This window comes from Theropithecus gelada, chromosome 2, assembly GCF_003255815.1.
Source record: "Theropithecus gelada isolate Dixy chromosome 2, Tgel_1.0, whole genome shotgun sequence".
Taxonomy (NCBI): Eukaryota; Metazoa; Chordata; class Mammalia; order Primates; family Cercopithecidae; genus Theropithecus; species Theropithecus gelada.
Window position 1 is genome coordinate 192,609,557 of NC_037669.1, and position 18,557 is coordinate 192,628,113.

Below are 18,557 nucleotides of genomic sequence, written 5' to 3' on the forward strand. Positions count from 1 at the left end.
GGGAACACACCATGCTCAGCTAGTGTCTGGTTACCAGCCTCAATTTTTCCGATGGCTTCAAGCTTCTAGATTGCATGATTATCTGTGTTGCCTAATTAGAAATGATCAGATCCGGGTGTGGTGGCTCACACCAGTAATCCCAGCACTTTGGGAGGCAGAAGCAGGAGAACTGCTTGAGACCAGGAGTTCAGGACCAGCCTGGGAAACAAAGTGCAATGCCATTTCAACCATAAAACACAAAACAAAACAAAACAAAATTGTGGCTGGGCGCGGTGGCTCATGCCTGTAATCCCAGCACTTTGGGAGGCCGAGGCAGGCAGATCACAAGGTCAGGAGATCAAGACCATCCTGACCAACATGGTGAAGCTCCATTTCTACTAAAATACAAAAAACTAGCCAGGCATGGTGGCACACATCTGTAGTCCCAGCTGCTCGGGAGGATGAGGCAGGGGAATCACTTGAACCCGGGAGGTGGACGTTGCAGTGAGCCGAGATCACGCCACTGCACTCCAGCCTGGTGACAAAGTAAGACTGTCTCAAAAACAGAAACAAAAACAAAAACCTGTTTTTAATTAGCTGCGCATAGTGTCATGGGCCTGTAATCCCAGCTACTTGGGAAACCCAGGGAGGAAGCTCGATCACTTGGCCCAATAGGTCGAGGTTGCAGTGACAGCTAGTATCATGCCACTGCACTCCAGCCTGGGCAAGAGTGAGGCCCTGTCTCAAAATAAATAAATAAATAAATCAGAAATTTAGCTAGGAGCTTCAAATGACAGGACATTTGTATATACAGTGGATTTCCTAATCATGGGTCCACTAACTTGCTGGACCATAGTCTTAGTTTCGTATGCCTGACCCTCTAAAATGAGGGATGAGTCCAGGTAGCTCATTCCATGGCAGGCAGCAGTCTTTTTTTATTTTTGAGACAGGTTCTTGCTATGCTGCCCAGGCTGGTCTCATCTCAGGCTCATGCGATCCTCCTTCCTCTGCAGTGGCTGGGATTAGACACAACTGCCACCACGCCTGCTCCTAGGCAGTAGTCTTAATGCCTGATGATGGGGGGTTGGGGAAGGAAGGAAAGTATCAGGGTAAATGTTGCAGAGCTGTGTTAAGGACTTAGGCCCTGGAATCAAATGCCTCTGCTCACATCCCACTCTGCAAGACTTTGGGCAACTTAAGCAGCAGCAGCCTCTGTTTCCATCGCAGTGGCTCTTGCCTCTAATCCCAGCATTTTGGGAGGCTGAGGCAGGACGATCACTCGGACCCGAGTTCGAGACTACCCCATCTCTACAAAAAAATCCAAAAAGTAATCTGCTTGCTCATGCGGATGTGGTTGTAAGGAGTAAGCGAAATTACACGCAGAGTGCAATGAGCAAGTCCCAGCACAAAATACTCATTTCATAAAATACGTGTTTATTATTGCCATAGCCCTACAGTCCCCGGTATTCTTAATATATCTTGCCTGAGAAGTATCACACTCATGCCTATTAACCAGCTCATACATTTTTTTAATCAAAGGAATTTGACAGCTGTAGGGTTGTCTTTTCATTCACATCGTCCCTGGAATTAAGTGTCCTGCTACACCAGTGCAGATTCAGCAGCATCTGTCAAGAGTGTCAGTTCCATCTGCAGAGGAAAGGCTCTCTGGCTTCGGTCCGTGGCTCTCCGCGGGTGCGGTGTCTGGACCCGGCCTATCTTCATCTCTGTTAGGCTTCGGGGTCTTTCTCCACACCGTGTCTTGTCCAATCACAGGACTTCAGCGGAGCCTGCGGTCTGGCCTAGGCTCTTCTGCGTGGGATGTCTGCAGGCCAACAATCCGAGTCGGGGTTCGAAGCCGCGCGCAGTGCCCGGAACGACCCCTCCACGTCGAGGCCAGTGTAGAGCCCGGAAGGCAAAGTAAAGGCCTCGGCCCCGCACAGCCCAGGCTTAAATGTTTGCGCCAGGGCCCCTCTGGCTACCTGGTGGTGGCCCCGAACGGCCACGGAGGCCGCGGCGTAGCTCCTGGGTGAAGGTGTCTCTGAATCGCCCAGCGCGGCGGCACAGGGAGCCTGCGGGGCCAGCCGCGAGGTCCTGCAGGCGGCGGGCCGCGTCCTGGCCCCGCAGCTGGGCCTGCAGCAGAGCGAAGGCCGTGAGCTGCGCCGCACGTCGGATAGGCCGCGACTCGGACAGACGTTCCACCAGCTGCGGGCTGTGCAGCAGGGCCGCCAGCAGCCGCCGAAGCACCATCTTCTCCAAGCGCCCGGGAATCCGACCTCACCGCCCTAGTCTTCCGCCCGGCGGCGCCCGACCCGGGCGTCATCTGCGCCCGCGCAGCTTGATGACGACACTGCCGCCCTCGGATTGGGTCCAATGAGATGCGCGTTTCCGCTTCCGCCACGGCAGACGCCACCTCGTGCCGGGAGTCGCCGCGTCCTCGTCCGCTTCTCTGCGCTATGTCGGGTGGCCTCCTGAAGGCGCTGCGCAGCGACTCCTACGTGGAGCTGAGCCAGTACCGGGACCAGCACTTCCGGGTGAGGGAGGCCGGGCCGCGAGAGGGGAAGGCCCTGGGCCAGAACGCTGAGAAACGGTTTGCTCTTGTCTCATTGTGTCGCCTCCCGTTCTGCTGCAATCCCCAAACGCCAAGTGGGGCCCCGGTGCCGGCTGGGGAGGCAGGAGCGGGTGCTGCGGGGGCGCTTGGACATCACTGAAGCCGCTGGCTTTGGGAGACAGGGCATTTGAGGCTCGCTTTGCTGTTCCCTCCAGCCGCTCCCTGCACCCGAGCCGGTGCCGAGAGGCCTGAGCGCTGATGGTAGTGGCGGCTCCCGTTTCCAGGTTGTACCCCGCAGATGGCTGCGTAACAAGGGCGGGGTGCCCTTCGCTCTCCCAGAGTGTGCAGAGGCGCCTTCTTGATGCAGATTCGGGGCTTTTTACGTTCTTTTTTAAATCGGCGAAGCAGTGCCCTTCTCTGGGAGGATGGTCTTAGGGAAGCTGTACGCGGTGCGTGGGAGACTCAAGTGAAGTCCTCACTCCGCCCTCGGGGAGGCTTCGGAGTGGGGAGGGGGACCCGCCAAGCTGGGCGCTTTGAGGGTGTTTGGATGTGAAGATCGGAGAATTGCTGGATTTCAGAAGAGAGAAATTTTTAGTCCGGACTATATCACAGTATGTTTTGTGGAAAAAGGGGAGGCCGCAGATAATACAAAGTAGGCTTTTCAGTATCAGCAAAGGTAGGGATGGAATACGGTTGGGGGGTGGCGGCGCGGGACTCATTAACCCGGTTATTTAGTAAACATTTGTTGAGTGCTGTCGCCAAAGCCTTGTGCTAAACCCTGGGGGGAAGGGAAGACAGTTTCTGCACTCTGCGAGCTCATAATCCCCTGTAGTGTGGATTATCAAAGAATCTAAGGTAGAAGTGAGTTAAAAAAGAGGCTGTGAGAATTCAGAAAAAGGGGGGAAACCCCCTTTTGACTGGGAAATGAAGGGGCGCATAGAGCAGTGTGGAGAACGTGTGAAATGTGTTACTAGAGTAGGGAAAAGGAAACTTTGTTTGACGCCAAATTAGGGAAGCTCTTAAATTTATTCAGTCAAGGCCGGGCACGGTGACTCACGCCTGTAATCCCAGCACTTTGGGAGGCTGAGGCGGGTGGATCACGAGGTTAGGAGTTCGAGACCAGACTGGCCGAGATGGTGAAACCCCATCCCTACTAAAAATACAAAAATTAGCCGGGCGTGGTGGCGGCGCCTGTAGTCCCAGCTACTCGGAAGGCTGAGGCAGGAGAATTGCTTGATCCCGGAAGGTGGAGGTTACGGTGAGCCAAGATCGCGCCACCGCACTCCAGCCTGGGCAACAGAGCGAGATTCCTACTTAAAAAAAAAAAAAAAAAAAAAAAATTCGGTCAATTTATTTTATTTTTTGAGACAGAATCTCGCTCTATTGCCTAGGCTGAAGTGCAGTGGCGCAATCACGGCTCATGCAGCCTCAACCTCCTGAGCCCAACTGATCCTCCCCACCTCAGCCTCCTGAGAAGCTGGGACCACAGGCTCTCGCACTACATCCGGCTAATTTTTTGTAGAGACAGGGTCTCCCTGTGTTGCTCAGGCCGGTCTCGAACTCTGGGACTCAAGCGATCCACCAGCCCGGGCTTCCCCAAGTGCTGGGATTACAGACGTGAACCACTGACCCCGGCCAGTCCAGTTTTTAGATGCTTAAGTGCCAGGCATGATTTGCACTTTTTTTGAGACGGGGTCTGGCTCTGTCACCCAGGCTGGAGTGCAGTGGCACAATCTCGGCTCACTGCAAGCTCCTCCTCCTGCGTTCATGCCATTCTCCTGCCTCAGCCTCCTGAGTAGCTGGGACTACAGGCGCCCGCCACCACGCCCAGCTAATCGTTTGTATTTTTAGTAGAGATGGGGTTTCACCGTGTTAGCCAGGATGGTCTCGATCTCCTGACCTCGTGATCCGCTTCCCTCGGCCTCCCAAAGTGCTGGGATTACAGGTGTGAGCCGCTGTGCGCGACCCTGATGAGCCGTTTTGGATCCAGGGATTTGTCAGGTGTGTTGGATGAAGCCCAGTTATATTCTTATCTCTGGCTTCATCGTGTCATCCCAGTTTGGAAGCCCATTAGGAAAGTGAGCTCTGTTTTGTTTTTAGTGATCACTACATTTTTTTCCTCAATTCAGAAAAAATACATGAGCATGTAAAGCATCAGAGTTGTTGCTTTGAACAGTCTCTATGGAGTTATTAAAAGGGGACTCTCTGAAAATCCACTTATTTCTCACTACAGAGTATAAAAGGGCCCTTTGTCATACATGGGTCAAGGTCCAGAGTTTAACCTTGGTTGAAAGGATGCACTGCTGAGAAGATGGCGCGTGCAGGGAAAAAAGCCGCTTGTGTGGCAGTCTGGCGTAGGGTGACTTTGCTGTATGCGGTATAACTTTTGAGCCTTGTCTCTACTAAGAGTCTGGACTTTGCAGAAGTGCTTCACAGGATGTGAACATCTCCCTTTTTTTTGAGCAAGGGATTTGTGGTAGGCTGGGTGAGAGAATTTGATTTCCAAATCAGAATTAATGAATGTTTCTACCATACTTAGAAATACTATTTAAGCAAGGCTCTGAAGTTGCTTAACTTTTGTCTCTCTTTGAAATTCTAGGGTGACAATGAAGAACAAGAAAAATTACTGAAGAAAAGCTGTACGTTATATGTTGGAAATCTTTCTTTTTACACAACCGAAGAACAAATCTATGAACTCTTCAGCAAAAGTGGTGACATAAAGAAAATCATTATGGGTCTGGATAAAATGAAGAAAACAGCATGTGGATTCTGTTTTGTGGAGTATCCTTCCTGTGGATGGAATGTGGCTGCTGAACTGGGGTAGAGCTGAGAGGAGTAGCTCATAAGCCTCCCTGCACTTGCCCCTACGTTTTCCCTCGTCTCCCTCCTACCGTCTGTCCAGTGTCACTGCTCTTTTTTTTTTTTTTTTTGAGACAGAGTCTGGCTCTGTCGCCCAGGCTGGAGCGCAGTGGCCGGATCTCAGCTCACTGCAAGCTCCACCTCCCGAGCTTACACCATTCTCCTACCTCAGCCTCCGGAGTAGCTGGGACTACAGGCGCCCGCCACCTCGCCTGGCTAGTTTTTGTATTTTTTTTTTTTTTTTAGTAGAGACGGGGTTTCAGCGTGTTAGCCAGGATGGTCTCGATCTCCTGACCTCATGATCCGCCCATCTCGGCCTCCCAAAGTGCTGGGATTACAGGCTTGAGCCACCGCGCCCGGCCGTCACTGCTCTTACACTGTAAAGCTGACACTAGTTACATTCTCTCCTGAAATCCATGCTTTATGGTTGTTTAAGAAAAAGTTTTTCAAGAATGTTTGCCCTTCATTTAAAAAAAAAAAAAATTCCAAAGAGCACAGTGAAAATATAAAAACCTTGTACTGTTCTAAACCCCTAATTCCCTTTGCCAGAGGCAGTTACCAGTTTCTTGAGCATCTCTCAAGAAGTAACCTGTGGGTGTGCAGTAGTGTACTTCATGTGCTGTTTTTAAAATCATTTATTATTTATTTATTGTTCCATTTCAGCACATGTAGGTCTGTTTTTAAAATAGCCGTATAGCCGGGCATGGTGGGTCGTATTTGTAGTGCCAGCTACTCAGGAGGCTGAGGCCGGAGGATCAGTTGAGCCCAAGGGTCCAAGGCTACACTGAGTTGTGACTGTGCTCCTGCCGGGGTGACAGGGCAAGACCCCATCTTTAAAGAAAAAAATGTTTTAATAGCTATATCGTAATTCATTACATAGATGTGTATAAGCTGATTATATGTATAGGTACAAACCAAAACTGTATTTACTTGTGATCATTTTCTTACTTAGACTGTTTTAAGCATTGGACCTCCTGGATTTATCCTATGTTCTTTTTACTCTCTGTTTTGGTCATTCAATTTAGTATTCTGAGAAATTTTGCAGACCCAATCTAATGTATCTTTTGAGTTTTTTCCTGTGTCCTGAATTACATTTGTTTCAGATGAAATTTTTCCTTAAGTGTCTGGTGATCCCTGGATTTCTGCTCATAATTAAGGAAAAGAATGCTGACTCACTGGACCCAGGCAGGGCATCTCTCCCAGATTGCTGGCTTGCCTTGGGGATACGTGGGTTTCCCAAATGCTAGAATGAAAAGAGATTTTATTTTGGCCTGCTAACATCAAAGACACTAGTTCCTCCAGATGGTTTATTCACAACACCATTGTCTTATTTTTATTTGTCTGGGATTAAATGTCCTCCCCTTTAATTAAAGGGAGCTCTCTCTGATGAAGTAGGTTTGGGGACTGCTACCCTGCTGATACCTTGAGTCTTTCCTTTAGTGAAACGCAGCGCAATTCCACATGCACTGTGACCCTCTCTTTATTAAGGTGCCCTGGAATATATGGCACCTAACTTGAATATATAGCACTTGTTTCTTGGATAAGAAGTGTACAATGGTCCAAACCTGCACTGAATTATCTTATATTTTGCAAACCAAATACGGAGATGATGGGACCAAAAATTATCAACAGGAATGTCCAACAAATCTGATCAGTGCAGCCACGGAGACGTGTCATGTTTGACTCTCTGTGCTTCCAAACCATGGCAGACAGGCCTGTGTAAGCTGAACTGCTGTCTCTGAACTACATCTGATTAGATTAGCTCTTACACTTTTTAACAATGCAGCTTCATTTACATGTTGTTCCCCTATTTCCAGAAATGTTTGGAAAAATGGTAGTGTTCCTTAATACTTAAGATATTACTCACGTGCAGATGCCGAAAATGCCATGCGGTACATAAATGGAACACGTCTGGATGACCGAATCATTCGCACAGACTGGGACGCAGGCTTTAAGGAGGGCAGGCAGTACGGCCGTGGGCGATCTGGGGGCCAGGTATGCGAGAAGGGTCTCTGGGCTCAGCCCATTGCCTGGGATTCCAGTCACAATGACAGGTGTTTCGGCAATTTGTGTTTACTCTTTTGTAAATAACTTTGTGTCTATAACCTTGGCTTGAAGTGGATCTGAAAACCACCCAACGGTTTGGGTGAATTTTTTAAACCCTGAAATAGTCCTGTACGTTTCTAATAAGCAGCCATTCTTGAACTTCTGCTAGGGGCTAGATTCCACCTGCAGGAGCATCTAGAATGAAAGCAGAATGCACTGAAATGAGTTGAAGTGCATATGTCCTGCTTGAAATGTTCACATTATGGCATCTGAACAGGTTTCACTGTCTGTCTAACGTGTTTCTGGGAGACATATATGTTACACCATTCTTTTCCATACTGTAACTCTGGATTCTTTCCATTAAAGGTTCGGGATGAGTATCGGCAGGACTACGACGCTGGAAGAGGAGGCTATGGAAAACTGGCCCAGAACCAGTGAGTGATGAGAACTCTGTCAGTGACTAGCACTCGTTTGGCCTGTTGAATTGATTGAAAAACATCACCAAAAGTCTGCAAACGAGCCCATTTTTACCAAGCTTTGATCAGTGTCTTTACTGAACTGGAAGCCTCTGAAAGTTATTAAAGGACAGAACCCAAAAGAATGCCTTTAATTACTGTCTGAGAATCTTGGCCATGTGTCAGATGATCAGATTTATTTTGTTACCCGGTCAGAAATTGTGTTCTTTGACAACAGATTAGATCTATAATGTTGGTTAGTCTTTAGCCCAAACCACTACACTTTTAGAAAGACAGAAACATTTAAAAATTTGTTTTTACTATATTGAGTCTTAAGTAGGTTCATGATCTACATTGGGGCCTGGGATTTTTTTTTTAATTTTAAGTTTGCATGAGATAGCCTAATAAATGGAGGTGGGGCCAGGCATGGTGGCTAACACCTGTAATCCCAACACTTTGGGAGGCTGAGGAGGAAGGACAGCGTGAAGCCAGGAGTTTGAGACTAGACCGGGCAACATAGCAAGACCCCTTCTCTACAAAGCAAAACGAAAAACAACAAATGGAGTTGTGCTATGTTGTATTGCTTTGCACAAAATTAGGAACAGGTGTTTGACAGCTGAATTTGTTTTCTGTGAATTCCAACCTCTAAAGGCAAGCTTAGAGGCCAAGGACCTTCCTATATAGTTGGTGCAAAAGCAATCTCCACAGGACATTACTGCTTTCATGCTTCACACATCAGGAAATGACGCCCAAGCTTGAGTATTTACTAACACGTTTTTCAAAAGATGTGTTATACCTAAAGCTAAAAAAAGGGCAAGGGTTTGCCATAGAGGGAACCTGTAAATAATTTCAGGGGTAGGGGAGATGTTGCCAGTAAGAAATGGGGTAAAATATCAAGAGACAGTGAAAACACTGCCTTGACATGAGGATCACCGAGTTTATTCTTTTCATTTTCAGTGATGTTGGGGACGGACTGGGTTTAAAAAGGGAGCTTGAAGATGGAATGTTTAACAGTCACAGAGGGTTCCTGCAGGAGGTTCCTGTTTTAGCTGTTTCTCATTTTTTTCCTCAAATTGTACTTCTGAGGCTCAAGCCTTCACAGTGAGCTCATGGTTCTACAGAGAAGGGGAGTCTAGGGAATTTCTTTGGTATTTATAAGGCAAGAGGTGATTTCTCTCTAATATATGTGAGTTATTGCTCATTTAAAACTGTTAAGTCTAGTATAATTTTCCCTGATAGGAAAAATGAATTTTTTTCACTTAGCAACAAAGTACCTTCTAACTTCCAACAGTCTGTGAAAGTTGGGGCTGAAGTACCTTAGTGCGAATGTCTTTCATGTTAAATCTGAATTTTTAAAAGAGCTATATAACTAGTTGTAAGTGCTTAGGAAGAAATTTTGCAAACATTTAATGATACACTTCATTTTTAAAATTTCTTCACACTGTAATTTAATGTATTTGCTATTCTTTTGTAGTAAAACATCACTCAGATTTCTACAGGAGACAGTGGTTTTATTTGGAGTGTCTTCTGTAATAGGTCTCAATAAAGCTGGGTGAACTATTGCTGTCGCTGCCCGTTTCCTGCCCTGTAAAGAGGGTTGTGTTCTGGAACTCCTGTACTCTGGATACACATGAATGAGTTCTAGGGGGATTCTAGGAATAATGTGGACAATCTGCATGTGCATTCTGATTGACAGTTGGAAATAACTATGGCTGCATGTGACGAGAACACAGATGTTCTTGTGAAAGTGATAAAATAGGCACCAGGCAACCTCTGCTGATGGAAGAATAGGTTAGTTTTCCAGAAAACATGCTCTGGATGATTGCAAGGGAAGGGAAAGTGGGGGTGAATTAAGAGGATCTTGTGTTTCTTGGGCTTGAGAACACTAAATGTGAGTCTACTGCATTCTTTCCTATTTCTCATGGAGAACATCTGACTTGTTTCTCACCTTCACCAGAGAAAGTGAAAATCAGTCGCACACTCAGATGAGGGAATCACTATTAATACATGGGAGTGAAGTATGAGAATTAAACATGCAGTTTCTCAGGCAAGCTAACATGCAAATACAGAACATCTCCATTGTAGAAACTTCGGGTGATGGTGCTGCTGCTCGGAGGGTAAGCTGGTTAGGGCCTGCACTGCTCACTGTTCCTAGATGACCTCTGTCATGACTGGAATGTCACGAGAAAAAAATATTCCTCACCAGACAGTACATGTTACTCAACACAAGAGAACACAAGTTTATAAAGGCATTTAGTTTATTTTTCAAAAAAATACTTTGCTAGAAGGGTTGAGTACTGTAATTTTACATGATCATAATCTCTAAATAAATTCTTTTTCGGACCCAACAGGTATCAGTTAAGTGAACAGCTTGTCTAGGTCTGCTTTTGTAACACCCAAATACAATTAGCACTTCTCTGATGGTATTCCCCGGGCCGTCTTAATTATCTATAGGCCAGGCCTAGCACATAACAAAGTATATGCTTTGTAACTGCTGATTAATTCAGTTTCTCAACTAGGCAGAGCAGGTAATCAGTATATCGAATTCACACTACTAATACACTGTCTTGCCTGAAGAGTCTGACCTGCCCAGAACCCCCAGTTATGTCTAGCCCAGGGAAGCAGTAAACTGCAATGCAGAGAAAACGGGCAGCTAAGATGAGGCTAGTGCTGGCTGAGTCCCAGTTAGGTCTGTTACTGTTCTGTTCCAACTATAAATCCAGAATGACTGTGTTACTCAGATTCAGTGCTATGTAGAAAATAGAATGCAAAGCCAAAAACATAATTTGGGGATGATTGGCAGCACCTTCTTTTCCCTTTCTTAAGAGGCTAAATGAAAGTTGATTAGGATTGAGAGAACGTAACCAAAAGTTGAATCAAATCTATATTCACTGCTATAGATTCAATACAAGGAAAGACCACTGTAAAGAAGCAACTACAACCTGATAAGTTTGCTGAGGAGAGGACTGGGCCGCTTGTTGAAGGCTCATCAAAAGTAGCACTTCACTTAGCACAAGGCCTGCACTCAACCTCAAAAGCATAAGGTCTAGGCCAGGCATGGTGGCTTATGCCTGTAATCCCAGCACTTTGTGAGGCAGAGGCTGGTGGATCACCTGAGGTCAGGAGTTCGAGACCAGCCTGACCAATATGGCAAAACTCCATCTCTGCTAAAAATACAAAAATTAGCCGAGTCTCTAATAAAAATACAGAAATTACAGGACACACCTGTAGTCCCAGCTATTGGGGAGGCTGAGGCAGGAGAATCGCTTGAATCTCGGAGGCAGAGGTTGCAGTGAGCCGAGATCGCATCACTGCGCTCCAGCCTGGGCAACAGAGCAAGACTCCATCTCAAAAATTAAAAAAAAGCATAAGGTCTGCCCACCTCACGGGCACCCAAACAGTTCAGTGCCAAACTAGTACCAGTGAAGCCACGCCTGCCTCTTTTCACCAACAGTCCAGAGTATATTTCAAAAATATCTTTATTAACCAAGGAAGCAATTACTGCAAACATCAGGACAAAGGACATTCTAATCTAGGACTTGAGTTATAGAGGTTTACACCTAATTACAAGAAGAGAGGGAAAGCAATTATGTGTGCTGAAACCAAGTTTCATCGATGACAAATATTTTAAAATGACTTTTAAAATACTCAACATTGGCCAGGCGCGGTGGCTCACGCCTGTAATCCCAGCACTTTGGGAGGCCCAGGTGGGCAGATCACTTGAAGTCAGGAATTCAAGACCAGCCTGACCAACATGGCGAAACCCTGTCTCTACTAAAAATACAAAAATTGGTGGGGTGCGGTGGCGCACACCTGTAATCCCAGCTACTAGGGAGGCTGAGGCAGGAGAATTGCTTGAACCTGGGTGGTGGAGGTTGCAGTGAGCTGAGATCGCGCCATTGCACTCCAGCCTGAGGGACAGCGAGACCCTGACTCAAAAAAAAAAAAAACAACAACAACCAACATTTAGTCTAAGCCACAGCGGGCAGCACGCCTCAAGGTGCCCTATGAAGCATTATACTGGAAGTGAGAGAGTCGCTGGGCTTGGGCAGCTCACACTCTGGGCACTGGTTTTCTCACAGGAACAAGTCTGTGTCTCCTGCATGCCAGGTTCTGTCAGAGGAACTGCAGCCTCCTCACTCTGAAGTCCCAGACGTTCTGAACGGACAGCCCAGTGACCGGCTGGCTGGCTACTTTGGTATACTGCACCCCCACCAAAAAAAAAATGAGAGGCAAATGTCTGGTATATGTTTTGAAAAATCTCATGTTTGCATAACTATGTTTGAAAAACTCATGAAGAGATCTTCCTTACCCTAAACTGTCATTTTTCCTAACGCTGACAGAACCCCACCTATAGCAGCATAAAGTGCCTCTACTCTCAGTCTTTTTAACGACTTGAAACACAGTAAGAAACACTGACCTGGTTTGACATTAAGGATTTTTGAGTCTGGAGGACTCAGGAGAGGAAAGTGCTGGGGCTGCTTCCCAGTGTCACCACTGGTGTTTGGGAACCCTGCATGTAAACACGGCCGGACTCAACCCTCAACTGCTGGCAGTCAGCCTTCTCTCAGCCATACCTTAGGGCCAAGTGAAACTAAACATTTTAGCTTTTTCAACACTCCAAACCTACGCAGGCATAAATTCGAGAATCTTCTGCCATTTACTTGGTGTTTTTCTATTCAAACTTCTGAGTTTGACCCGATTCTGAAAGGATCACTGGGTAGGTTTAACATACATCTTTCCATATGTCACGAAAGGCTGGGTTAAAGATGTAAGATGCGTGACGTTAATCCTAACGCAGCTAAGTGTATGGACAAGGGCCTCTTGGGCCTTTCTTCAGAAGATGAGGTTCAATGGAAGGAGAAAAACAACCGTGCTAGTGTCATCAGCACTGGCTATGCAGAAGCCACATGTACCCTGCATGCTACTGAGGTCACTAAAGGGACCGGAGAAAGAACCTGACACGGTTGCTGTGCTCCCATGGGGCTAAGTTGTCTCTATTACCCTCCCTCTTCTCTCCAGCCACCTGCAAAACATCTAAAGTCAGTCAGCCTTCAGTTTTGAATGTTTAAATTTCAGATACCCTTGAAATAGAAATGCATTTGGTAAACCTTAACTTCTTCCAATTGGGAGGCAACACAGGGAAATGACAACTTAAAAATACTCCGAGAACAGCTGCATTCTCATTTGTCTGACCACTAGTCTGACGGATGTTAAGATTTTTTTAACAGGTCGAAAACAGAAAAATTCAGGGAATTTCAGCAAAAGCCTATGAGATGTACGCCATGTATTATAATTCTTGAAACCACAATTGAAATCTGTCATTGTTACTGGCCTCCAAGGTTGCTGTCTTTTTCTCACACTTACTCTTCCCAAAGCAGCCACTGTGCTTCCAAGTGTGCCTCCAGAAACAGAAGACACCAGTCAGTTTACAACCACTTTCATCTCACCCTTCTAAAGGAATGGACCGCACTCTCTAAGACTCACTTGGAGAGGGAAGGTGGTGAAAGGTGCCGCTGGTAAAGTAAAACAGGACTGGATTTGTCAAAACCACCCCCAGCTACCCTTAATGCCCCAGGGAACACTTACTATTCTCAGCGTATGCTGTATCAAAAACATCTTGCATTTTAGGCTCTGGGAGTAAATCTGAAACCTGTATTCAGTTCACGTCTAACTAAGTTTCAAAAGCTGCACCAAATCTACTAAGCTTTTTTTTTTAATACTCTTCACTGCATGCTCTGTCTATATGCATGCGTTTGAATAATAAATATTAAATATGGGGGACGCACAGAACCATAAAATTAAAAATGAAACCAAACTGAACATTAAACAATAGTACATGGTAGCTGGAGAAATGAATAAGGGCAAAAAATAAATTTGAGGTAACAATAGTGGCCCAACACCACTGATCTGAAATATCTGTAAAAATTCAACTAAGTGTTTGGAGATTCAAGTAACGAACCATCTGCTCCAACTTGGTCAGACTTCCCAGGGTCCCTGCGGAGTTTCAGTCCATAAGCCGGCACTCACACAGCTCCTTGTAAATCCTCTTCCGCACTCGGGGCATGTCTTCTTGTGAGAACTGGAAAGGCTGCTCTAAGGCGAGGCACTTGCAGTACTGCAAAGGTCCAGAAACACTTCAGTGGCACTTGGAGTTGTGTACCAACCCGTTCTGTTTTACTAAATGCAGACCTAATAGTGTCTAAGGCAGAAGTCCCCAACCTTTTTGGCACCAGGGACTGGCTTCGTGTAAGGCAATTTTTCCACAGACTTGGGGGAGAGGGGGTTGGTTTCAGGATGAATTATCAGGCATTAGTTAGATTCTCATAAGGGGCAAACAACCTAGATCCCTCGCGTCTGCAGTTCACAACGGTTCATGCTCCTATGAGAACCTAATGTGGACGGTTGGGGACCCCGATCTAAGGCAGCATTTTCATGTCTGTTTAAACTGTTGTAAAAACACACTGTTTTAAGCATTTACCCAAATTACAGTCAACCGACCAAGCTAGTGTATGGCTTGGGATCTCCTCTCCCTCCTGACCCAGTATTGTGAAAAGCAGCAACTGATGAAAAGGCCTAAATTCCTCCCAAAGTGCAACCTGCTGCGAGTGCAGCTAGACCTATCATGGCCCTTAAGTGGGAACTAGAATTTGTTTATAAAACCCCAAACATGCATGAGGTACACAAATGAACCTGTTTTCCAAGATCTTTGCAAATCTCTAAATTCACGCATCATATTCTGTAATTTCCTTCACAAATATAATGTATAACTGAATTTTTTCCATAGCGCTTTTTGACCTCTAAGGAGATGACAGCAGTTTTTCAATGCGGCCCTTATTTAAAATCTAATCACTCTGTGTCAGACCTGCAGATTGCTTGCCAATGGTTTTTTTTTTTATTCTGCAAATGCCAAAGGTTATGATACGGACAAATTCAAGTCAGTCTCCAGTGTGGCTTTCTGATAACCTCCAATGAGACATGGATGATACCCACAGTTCACTCTTGATCCCTGGAAGGTGGTTCTTCCTAATGATAACATCTGAGAATGCAGAAACTACTGCTCCTCAGCAACCAAGGGGAGGTCAGTACTCTGTGGCTTGTACCTAGCATCACACACACACAGGAACGGCCCTCTCTCCCCTCTCAACCCCACAAACTCAGTTCACACGGTGTAAACTCTGAAAAGCAGTCTTTCTTTACCTGGAGCACAAAGACTCCACAGTCACTGTCATTTTTCTGTTGTGGAATACACTGAGGGGAAAAACAAGACAGTCATTAAAATAAGATCAGTTACTCCTCTTCAGATAAGAAAAACTCCTTTATGGAAAAATGTGCAAAGGATAGGAAACTTTTCTCTCTCCAGGACAGCTGGCATATCCTCTGGTATCTCAAGCATCTAATTTTATGGAGGCACCTGGCCACATAAAAAGAGCTATCAGGTGACAACCACAACTTACAGAACAATGTTTTACCTAAATATGAGAAATGGGAAATCAAATGTAAAAACCTATTTTAAAAACATGCATTTGGATACTGGGTTCTGCTATCCATTCACTGACAATGGAGTCGAAATGGAACTGTGGCTGGGAACACAGGCCTGGCCCCTGGACGCCAGGATGGTGAGAACGCCACTGAGCACTCTTCGCTTTAGATCTCACATCACACGACCCTGTCCTATTCTTTGAAAGAAATTGTGAAGGTAAACAGTATGGTTTTTGTGATGGGGCTTTTTTTTGAGACAGGGTCTCACTCTGTCGCCCAGGCTGGAGTGCAGTGGCACAGTCTCAGTCTCCTGAGTTCAAGCAATCCTCCCACCTCAGCTTCCCAAGTAGCTGGGACTACGCCTGGTTAATTTTATTATTTGTAGAGATGAGGTGTCACCATGTTGCCCAGGCTGGTCTCGAACTCCTAGACTTAAGCAATCCGCCCACCTTTGCCTCCCAAAAGTGCTGGGGATACAGGCATGAGCCACTGTGCCCGGCCAACAGTATGTTTTTAAAAGAACTGGTTACTGTATTCTGCCCAAAGCGGGGATATGGAAGATCCTAACTAAATTTAGAATACCTAGATTTTTTAGTTGAGTAATTTCAGGAAATTTACTAGTTCTGGTTTCACCTGGTATACTAGGTTATTCAAAATACAAAACTTAAGCTTAATTTTAAAATTTAGCATTTGGTTCGGTTCAAGGATGAACTAATAAATCTTGTCTCTTTGGGTTTGGGTTAAAGGTTTGTTTCAAGATCCTGCCTATAACATTGTGTCAATGATCCAGACAGACCTGCATTCAAGGACCTGACTCTGTATCAATAGTTTTGATGTCCTTTGGGGAAAATCACACCTGGGCTTCAGTTTTCTCATTTACAAAATAAAGATGATGCTTATCCCTAGGTGGCCTGCCTACCTCACAGGTTATAAGGATCAAATGAGATCTAATACACAAAAACACTGGAAACAATACAGCCCGCCATCAATGGAAGACACTGGTATTTACGACAGGAATGAGCGGCTGTGCCTGGGCACTCTGCCTCACAGTTCGAATGTCATGGGCCAAACATGGTGCTGCATCCAGACGGTGGTGGGACTGAAGTGCCTGGGCTATCTTCCCCACATGCCTGGCAAGTAGCCCAGTGCACCTTCTCCCCCTCAGTGGATCCAAATAGTCATTTCAGCATTCCTCTGGGTCTATATGGGTCATGTGGAAATAAGAGCCATGATGCAAGAGGCAAGTGCCACCCAAAAAAGTTTTTTTTCCCCCCGGAAGAGCAAACACATCATTAGCAACTGCCTCAGGGAGGAAGTGACTGAAGTGATTTGCTCCCGGGAAGCACTGGGCAACTGAGCAGCGATGATGAATACTAGACTGAAGTTTATTCTCAGCTGCCTCCCTGGAGCCTCCAGGCTCTCCTTGGTATCTCTGTCACCAGTCTTCAAATACTCTTAAAGGCACCCACCCTTACATAATTCCATCCCCTGGACATGCCTGGGTTTCATTGTTATCACATACTTACCTTCGTAACAGCAGTCTGCCAACCCTGAAGAAATTCAGGTCTATTTTTTTCTCTGGCTTCAGTCAGCAAATACTTTCTTATATTCTGGTTAAAAAGAAACCACAACACAGATGCTGTGTTCCATCAGTTGGTGAAAAATGGAACATGCCCATAGCAGACAGAAGGAAAAGAGGAGGCTGTGGCCCCATAACTGGGCAGAGTATGCATTAAGAAGCTGGAACAAATTTTTTTTTTAAGAGAGAGGATCTTGCTCCGTCACCCAGGCTGGAGTGCAATGGCATGATCAGAGCTCACTGCAGCCTTGAACTCTCAGGCTCCAGAGATCCTCCTGCCTCAGCCTTCCAAGTAGCTGGGACTACAGGTGTACACCACTGCTCCTGGCTAAAGCTGGAATTTTATTTCAGACTCTCCATTTCATATTGTTAAGGGGGAGTCAGACCTCCTGTATTCAAGTTTGCACCCAGACTGTGGATGCTGGCTTTGTCTAATCAGAACATTTTATGGGATGGTTATTGCCAGCCCTTACCAACAGTAAGTCAGCTGCTGCATTTGAAACCTACATACTGGCAAGTCAAAAAGAAAGTCTTTATCATTGCCAGTGCTCCACAGAGGAAAGGAACCCATGGCAGACATCATTAACAACTAAAACTAAATGAAAAACATTCCAGCCTTAGATATTCTGATACACTCCTTATTTTTGAGGGCTGCAGAAAAGGTTCACATTCAGTTTCTGGAAAGTTATACTAAAATTCATTCTGAATACTGAATATGGTCAAGTCCACTGTTGAAATATCTACCAAGATGAAGCTTGCTGGAGTTTCAAAATGTCCCCAGTACTCTCAACCTCTGTGCGTCTCTCTCCACATCAAGAGTGAAGTCAGAGGTTATGTGAATAACGCCCCCTACCCACCCCCTAACAAAAGGGGACCGTGGCCAGACGCAGCGGTTCACATCTATAATCCCAGCACTTTGGGAGGCTGAGGCGGGTGGATCACATGATGTGAGGTCAGGAGTTCAAGACCAGCCTGGCCAACAAAGCGAAACCCTGTTTCTACTAAAAATACAAAAAGTAGCCAGGCATGGTGGTGCACACCTGTAATCCCAGCTACTCCAGAGGCTGCAACACAAGAATCACTTGAACCCAGGAGGCAGAGGTTGCCATGAGCCAAGACTGGGCCACTGCACTCCAGCCTGGGGGACAGAGTAAGACTCTGACTCAAAAGAAAAAAAAAAAAAAGGTGGACTAGAAGCCACCTCTTCAGAAGAAAACACATGATAAAAGCAAATACTTAATATTTAACCAAGTCTGACCGCATGTTGCTCTTCTCCCTCTAAACAAGTAACTTTAGGTTCTCAGAATAAGCAGTACATGTAAATTTTTTTTTTTTTTTTTTTGAGATGGAGTCTTGCTGTGTCACCCAGGCTAGAGTGCAGTGGTGCGATCTCAGCTCCCTGCAACCTCCATCTCCCAGGTTCAAGCGGTTCTCCTGCCTCAGCCTCCCGAGTAGCTGGGACTACAGGCGCATGCCACCACGCCCGGCTAATTTTTGTGTTTTTAATAGAGACAGGGGTTCACCATGTTGGCCAGGATGGTCTCTATCTCTTGACCTTGTGATCCACCTGCCTTGGCCTCCCAAAGTGCTGGGATTACAGGCGTGAGCC

General features: G+C 46.0%; 3 protein-coding genes across 11 annotated transcripts in view; 1 reads left to right on the forward strand and 2 right to left on the reverse strand.

The window, feature by feature from the left end:
• Window positions 1-1,393: 1,393 nt before the first annotated feature.
• On the reverse strand, window positions 1,394-2,316 carry NCBP2-AS2 (NCBP2 antisense RNA 2 (head to head)). Its single transcript, XM_025374791.1, has one exon. It carries the CDS (start codon window positions 2,224-2,226, stop codon window positions 1,927-1,929), a length of 300 nt encoding a protein of 99 aa, XP_025230576.1. The 5' UTR covers window positions 2,227-2,316; the 3' UTR covers window positions 1,394-1,926.
• Window positions 2,317-2,354: 38 nt separating this feature from the next.
• On the forward strand, window positions 2,355-9,446 carry NCBP2 (nuclear cap binding protein subunit 2). 8 transcript variants are annotated; one of them, XM_025374782.1, is made up of 4 exons: window positions 2,355-2,510; window positions 5,127-5,308; window positions 7,243-7,381; window positions 7,799-9,446. In XM_025374782.1, exons 1-4 carry the CDS (start codon window positions 2,355-2,357, stop codon window positions 7,868-7,870), a joined length of 549 nt encoding a protein of 182 aa, XP_025230567.1. In that variant the 3' UTR covers window positions 7,871-9,446. The 8 variants fall into 8 exon arrangements, with proteins under 8 accessions (XP_025230567.1, XP_025230571.1, XP_025230572.1 ...); XM_025374786.1 differs by having other exon boundaries at window positions 2,363-2,510; window positions 5,127-5,166; window positions 7,260-7,381; XM_025374787.1 differs by having other exon boundaries at window positions 2,379-2,566.
• Window positions 9,447-11,348: 1,902 nt separating this feature from the next.
• The window catches only part of SENP5 (SUMO specific peptidase 5), a 70,133-nt gene continuing 62,924 nt past the window's right edge, over window positions 11,349-18,557 (reverse strand). For both annotated transcript variants that reach the window (XM_025376888.1, XM_025376887.1), the window contains 3 exons: window positions 16,896-16,979; window positions 15,088-15,138; window positions 11,349-14,005 (listed from right to left, as the gene is read on the reverse strand). In XM_025376888.1, the coding sequence (XP_025232673.1) occupies window positions 13,895-14,005; window positions 15,088-15,138; window positions 16,896-16,979 (246 nt within the window). In that variant the 3' untranslated portion in view covers window positions 11,349-13,894. The remainder of the gene's footprint in view (window positions 14,006-15,087; window positions 15,139-16,895; window positions 16,980-18,557) is intronic.